This window comes from Beta vulgaris, chromosome 6, assembly GCF_026745355.1.
Source record: "Beta vulgaris subsp. vulgaris cultivar EL10 chromosome 6, EL10.2, whole genome shotgun sequence".
NCBI classification, from domain to species: Eukaryota; Viridiplantae; Streptophyta; class Magnoliopsida; order Caryophyllales; family Amaranthaceae; genus Beta; species Beta vulgaris.
The window spans coordinates 10,335,990-10,342,894 of NC_079207.1; the positions used below are offsets into that span (position 1 = coordinate 10,335,990).

General features: G+C 33.9%; 1 protein-coding gene across 1 annotated transcript; it reads left to right on the forward strand.

The window, feature by feature from the left end:
* Nucleotides 1-1,562: 1,562 nt before the first annotated feature.
* On the forward strand, nucleotides 1,563-6,261 carry LOC104895655 (linamarin synthase 1). The gene is made up of 3 exons (XM_057395959.1): nucleotides 1,563-2,118; nucleotides 2,940-3,340; nucleotides 4,965-6,261. The coding sequence occupies exons 1-3, from the start codon at nucleotides 1,925-1,927 to the stop codon at nucleotides 5,909-5,911; spliced, it is 1,542 nt and encodes a 513-aa protein (XP_057251942.1). The 5' UTR covers nucleotides 1,563-1,924; the 3' UTR covers nucleotides 5,912-6,261.
* The last annotated feature ends 644 nt before the right edge of the window (nucleotides 6,262-6,905 follow it).

Sequence of the window (6,905 nt, forward strand, 5' to 3'; positions counted from 1 at the left end):
GGGGGGCAAAATAGTCAGTTCAAAAGAGGACACCATAGCTCCCCCCTTCCCTTATATAATAGAGATAAGTGAGGGGGGGAGATGGTGTCCTCTCATACAAAGTCTAATATATCCTTAATGAAATTAAATTGTCATATAAATCTTTTCTTCTTCCTACTTGCCATATATATTGAACAAGTTAATAAAGGAATTGAATTTGAAATTTCAATTACATATTAAATTAAGGAGAATGATTTCCTCTTATTACCTACGTTTGAAAAAAAATTATTCGAAAATTGAATTAATAATATAACATGTTTTATTGACACAATTAGAAAAAAAAAAATTATAATTTTAAACTCTTTTCGACGATTGAAATTGATACATAAATTTTAATTAAAACTTGAATTTCATATTAATAATTATACTCATAATATTTTAAAACCTAAATGTTGATTGTTCTTCGGTAATCTCTATTATATGAATCAAACTCTTTTCGACGATTGAAATTGATACATAAATTTTTCTACTTTTTTTGAGCACAAACTTTCTTCTAATGTATATTTCTTTCTCTCGATAATATATTTGAATAATATAATGATGAATAAATAACTAATAAAACCAATGAAACATTGATTTAAGAAAAATATAGTAAAAAGTTAACAATTATTATAAATGTATTTTCGAATCAAATTTTTTATAACATTGATGAATAACTAAATGAGAAAAACAAAAAACATTAAAAAATGCTAGTTTTCATTTACTGCAGCACCACCCCTATGTATATATCTCAAAAACCACACCGGAAAATTGGAATAGGTTTCATCTTGCAAGAAAAATTAAGTTTGTGGTTTTTTTTGCAAAGAATGTTTTGAAAAGTTTTTCTTGCAAAATTGAACATTTAAAAGGTTTTTTTAACAAATTTTCATTATTATTTTATTATTATTATTATTATTATTATTATTATTATTATTATTATTATTATTATTATTATTATTATTATTATTATTATTATTATTATTATTATTATTATTATTATTATTATTATTATTATTATTATTATTATTATTATTATTATTATTATTATTATTATTATTATTATTTATTATTATTATTATTATTATTGAACCCTTGAAAGATATAGTATAATATTCCAGCATCCATTTACTCTTTTGAATGTTTCACAATGTACATAGGCGAAATCACATGTGGACTGACAGAGGCTTGCAGGCCCCTGCACCGAACCTCCACGTCCCATATTTTTTAGTTAGACCCATGCATATATTTTGTTTATATACTAAATAAATGAGGACTTTATAGATTTGAAAGAGATTATTCGCTTGATGTTAAATTATTAGCTTGGTAAAAAATTTGACTGATTAGGAGGTCGAGTTTTCTCAACAACAAATAACTTTACTCACTCTCCACCTCTTGTTTTTTTATTTTCATTTCCTCCATTTATTTTATTTAAAATGGAGCAGTCATCTATCCCCCACAACTTTAAATTCTTGGCTTTACCCAGACAATGCATACACCATTCTCTTTTTATGTTTCACAATATATCTCCTCCTTTAAAACATAATCGCATGAGTTTGAAATGCAATTACAATCCTCTTTGTCCTTACCCTCGCTTTATGAGCCATATAAAAATGGTGCACGCATTGCAAAATGGATGTAGAATAGTCTAAATCCATATTTTTGAAAAAAAAAAAACATGACTTTTATGCTGGACTAAGATGCCAAGTTCAACATTTTTAACTATATATTTTATTGTTTTATGCTAGCTAGATTAAGAGGCCAACTTTAACTTCTCTTTTAATATAATATATATACTCCTATTGTTATATTCTATTGATACTACATAATCTCCATCTAACTACAAGTATAAAGAACATGAGCTATTGAACCCTTCAAAGCCATAGTACAGTATTCCAGCTTACTAAAAATGAATGGATCAAGTAGTATTAGTGAAGCTAGGAAACTCCATGCAGTATGTGTAACATTTCCTGCACAAGGCCATGTAATCCCCATGATGCAGTTAGCCAAGCTTCTCCACTCTAGAGGCTTCTACATCACCTTCGTTAACACCCAGTTCAACCACAACCGTCTGATCAGAGCCAAGGGTTCTTCATCATCAGAGTGATAGTTTTTAGAGTAGAGAGGAGATTGAATAAAATATGGAGAAGTTTTGCACTAAACTTTCTCAATTAATCTCAATACAATAAGTGCCTTTTATAGGCTTACAATAAAAAGTAACTAACCTAAAAGTTAGCCACACTACTAAGTAGTGGAAAACATGTCATATACCATATCCTCCATAACTACTATTCACTAATCACATTTTAATTATAAAATAAATTACCCACTAACTTACTACTAGCCACTAATCCAAATTGTTAGGAAAATCATTTGACTACTTTTGGAGCATAATCCAACACACCCCTTTGCTCCAAAAGTTGTAGCAGCCATTTGTAACATCCTATTTTGCGTCATATCGAACCCACTTTGTCAACATTTCAATATGTTGATGCGCATTATCACCAACATTTTTACTTTTTTTTGTTGATGCACATTATCGCCAACTTCACAGTTTTGATGCACTTCTCACCAATGTCACATTTTCGGAGCACTTCTCTCACCATGACCTTGTGAAGCACTTCTCTTCACCACGACTTTGTGAAGCGCTTCTCTTCACCACGACTTTGTGAAGCACTTCTCTTCACCACTTTGCATAAAATCACAAATATATATTTTTTTTCAACCACTCTTGCCATGGTGGTTTGCCCTAAATTTTTTTTTCACTCATAAAACAGAAGATGGCCTGCAATGGCTTACTTCTTACTCTCTCTCTTTTTCTCTCTCTCTTTTTTTCTTTTTTTTTGGCCTCCAAGGATCTAACCTAAAGCTCTTGATACCATGATAGTTTTTAGAGTAGAGAGGAGATTGAATAAAATATGGAGAAAGCTTAGTGCAAAACTTCTCCATATTTTATTCAATCTCCTCTCTACTCTAAAAACTATCACAGAGTGGCTCAACTCCTTCCCGGATTTTAAGTTTGAAAGCATGCCCGAAGGATTACCACCGTCTGATCGTGATGCTACACAGGATCCTCCCTCTCTCTGCTACGCCCTCCGTGAGAATTGTTTGCCTGCTTTCCGTGAGCTGGTGGCGAGGGTGCGATCGTCGGACGGTGTCCCTCCGATTAGTTGCATCATATATGATGTTGTGATGAGCGGTGCTATGAAAGTTGCTGAAGAGATTGGTGTTCCTGGTGTCCCATTCTGGACTGCCTCGGCTTGTGGGTTCATGGGTTACCTTCAGTACCCTGAGCTTTTGAGACGGGGAATTATTCCCTTCGAAGGTCAGTTTATGGTGTCCTGTGTTTGTTTTTATTTTTTCGTTCTTTGAATCAGGGGTGCTAATCGAACTAGTTAGGGCTGTTAAAATTAACCTAACTCGATAACTTGACTTGAAATTAACTTGAAAATTCTGGGTCTAGGTTGAGATTTTCAACCTGAAATAAAAAATGGGTTGACCCAACCCGACCTAAAATATAATGGGTCAGGTTTGGGTTGACTTTTTGAACATGAAAATAACTCGAACAACCTGATTTAGAAGTCGGATTATTTTCAGGTCGGGTCAACTTGAAATTAACGCAGATTTTTATAACTTATACTACCTATCTTTTGTTATTCTTTTTTGTATTAGGCCAAGCCCATTTCTTGGATCACCTAAATTTCATTTCAGGTCATTAACTCATACTTTCATAACTTAGCGTATATAGTTGAATTTCATTTCATGTCATTTTGGGTTTGTTTTGAGTCAATCCGAAATCAGTAAGGTTGGGTTTGAGATATGATTTTCGACCTGAAATTAGAATCAGGTCAGGCTTGGGTTAGGGGTAAGTGACCTGAAATATAAATCAGATCAACCTAAAATTGACCCAACCGAACCTGATTGTCACCCCTAGAGCTAGTCAAGGTACATAGAGAGGCGGAACTAGGATATGAGTATGGCAGGCACCAATATAAAATAAACAATAATGTCAGAATTAATTACGAGTTTGTCTTGTAAGAGACCGCCTACTTTTAAATTAAAATTAGGCAATGTTAAGTCCAACATATAAAGAAAATTAGCCCAATAATAACTAGGTTAATTTCTTTCGGTGACTAGTTTAATCTATTTAATAACTAGGTCTACTTTTATATTAAAATTAAACTGTCTCATTTAATAATTTATAATTACGTTAATATTAACATTAATATTCACCAACTATTTCCACCCGCACAACAGAAGTAGAAAAAGATAAGGAAGCAAAATATATCCCAAAAACTTACAAAATAAATCTATAAAAAAAATACCTTAATGAAATACTATTCAAGTCGTGCTCGCCTCGGTTTCATCCTATAAAAAATGTCAAAGATGTCGTGTTCACTTATCGTACAATCTATCTCCTTTGCAATCATACACCACCAAGTGTTCTTTCAAAAAGTTGCCCTCCATTCATCACACAGGCCCTCAAAATATAACAGTCGGATTTTAGTAGTTGTCTGTCCAAAGTGTAAAAATAAAAATAGATTTAATCATCCCAATTTATCGAGTGTGATGTTGGATGCAGATTCAAAGACGCTAAATTTTTATCTGTTGTTTCGCTTTGTTTCTTCCTATTCTCCAACAAACAACCATTAATGACTCTTCCATCTCATGCTATTCATCAAAAAATTTCAACCCTTATGATTTAATTTAGCATTGAACCCCTAATTCTACGAGACGGCTATGTTTATATGTTGTCTTCAAGGACAGTCCTATCTTTCATTATGGATCAAAATATGATGTAATTGTGCTTCTCTTTCCCATTATTTGCCTAAAAAAAATTATAGACTCAATGGTTTGACTTTCATTGCTCCTTTAATTCATCACCCTCAATCCAAACATACCCAAACTTTTAATCTGTTATGTCAAGTCGTATTTGTTCATTGTCGTAGATGAAAACTATGAGCACGATGGAACTTTAAACAAGCCCGTGGAGTGGATACCAGGCATGAAGCACATGCGACTCCGAGATTTTCCCAGTCTTATGAGAATTACAAACGCAGATGACATCCTTTTCACATATTTACGTGATGTAGTCCAAAATTGCCGCAAAGCATCCTCCATAATATTCAACACTTTCGATTCTCTCGAACAAGAAGTATTAGAGGCCATTGGTAAGTCCATGCTTCCTCAAATCTACACAATCGGCCCACTTCGTTTACTGGAGCAAAAACACGTCCCTGAGAGCCCATTAAAGGAATTTCGGCCCACGTTGTGGAAAGACAATACTTATTGTCTTGAATGGTTGGCCCAAAGAGAGCCCAAATCAGTAGTGTACGTGAATTATGGTTGTGTAACCACCATGTCTAAGGAAAATCTCATTGAGTTTGCATGGGGCTTAGCAAATAGCAAGCACCCATTCTTGTGGGTTCTACGCCCTGATGTTATGATGGGTGAATTTGGGGTGTTGCCTCAGGAGTTTATTGATGAGACACAAGATAGGGGATTGGTTGTGACTTGGTGCCCGCAAGAACAAGTGTTAGTCCATCCGGCAATTGGTGTTTTCTTGACGCATTGTGGATGGAATTCTTTGCTTGAGGGTGTATGTTCGGGTGGTTTGCCTGTTATCTGTTGGCCATTTTTCGCCGAGCAACAGACGAATTGTCGATATGCGTGTATGGATGATGGGTGGGGGATTGGGTTGGAAGTGAATCCAGAAGTAAAGAGAGGACAGGTTGAAGATTTGATTGAAGAGATGATGGGTGGAAAGAAAGGGGAGAAGTTGAGAAAAAGAGCTTTGGTTTGGCAAGAGAAAGCTGAGGATGCTACAAACATTGGAGGTTCATCTTATCAGAATTTTGAGAGATTTCTTAAAGAGGTTCTTCATGTGATTGACTAGCATAATTCATATTTTAAATTTGAAAAGATCACCTAAGGATATCTTCAATTAATAGTTCAATTTATGGGGATTTCTATATTGTTCATTATGTTTGTCAAGAACTCAAGATATGTATCCTTTGTTTAGTAATACTTAATTTGATGATATTTCGTTTGGCATACTATTGTAGTGGATCTATTTAAATGGCTTGTGCACACTTTATGTTAGTCGTGTGTTTAAACTACGGAGTTTAAAGTATATTTATTTGCATGCTTTATTTTTCTAGATATTGAGGACATGCTTTCACATCGTTATATGTATCTTTTTATCTTGGTAGTACTTAATTTGATGTTTTTTCGTTTGGCATTCTATGATACATAGCATGGATGAATAATTTAGTATTTTAACATATTGAAATCTATGATTGTCATGATGCTTGTTTGGATTCTTTGTCTATTGTTCGGCAAGGCAATACACCTCTATATCATGATTATGAGCTCAAGTTAGAAGTTGATGCTTTGCTCAACTTAGAAAATTTGCAGACGTTATCCAATCTTCCTAATAAGAGAGCAAGGATCATCTGTTAGAGCCTAGTATGCTGATCAATGACCCTTTAAAAAATGATGTGTTGTCAAGGAGAAATTGTAAGCAATTCAGAGAGTTTAGTGGAAGTGTTAGTTTGAGTGGCAATGCAAGTGTCCTCTCATTTGCAAATGAGATGTGTATCAAAGGAAGTTCAGTTTGTATTGATCGTGATGAGAATTCTACATGTGCTAAAGGAATTGGTTCAAAAACAAATTCAGTTGGGGTCGTTAGCGAGGGTTCAATTTTCTCGCCTAACTCATCTATGAACAATGTTGTACCAAGTTCTCATTTTCGAAGGTCACCAAAGAAAAATCAATGTCAATTGCTTAATCACCTTGGTTTTAGTCATAATATGGAGAAGAGAAATGGGGTTCAAGTTTCAAAGAGAAGGTGTAGTGAGGGTTATCCCAATGGTGGATATGGTGTCATT

What these genes read in the sequence shown, in the direction of transcription:
- LOC104895655 (XM_057395959.1), top strand. Translation starts at nt 1,925, where the DNA reads ATGAATGGATCAAGTAGTATTAGTGAAGCTAGGAAACTCCATGCAGTA. An exon ending in AAGGGTTCTTCATCATCAGA is followed by an intron (nt 2,119 to 2,939) that starts GTGATAGTTTTT and finishes TAAAATATGGAG; the next exon opens with AAAGCTTAGTGCAAAACTTC. An exon ending in GGGAATTATTCCCTTCGAAG is followed by an intron (nt 3,341 to 4,964) that starts GTCAGTTTATGG and finishes TCATTGTCGTAG; the next exon opens with ATGAAAACTATGAGCACGAT.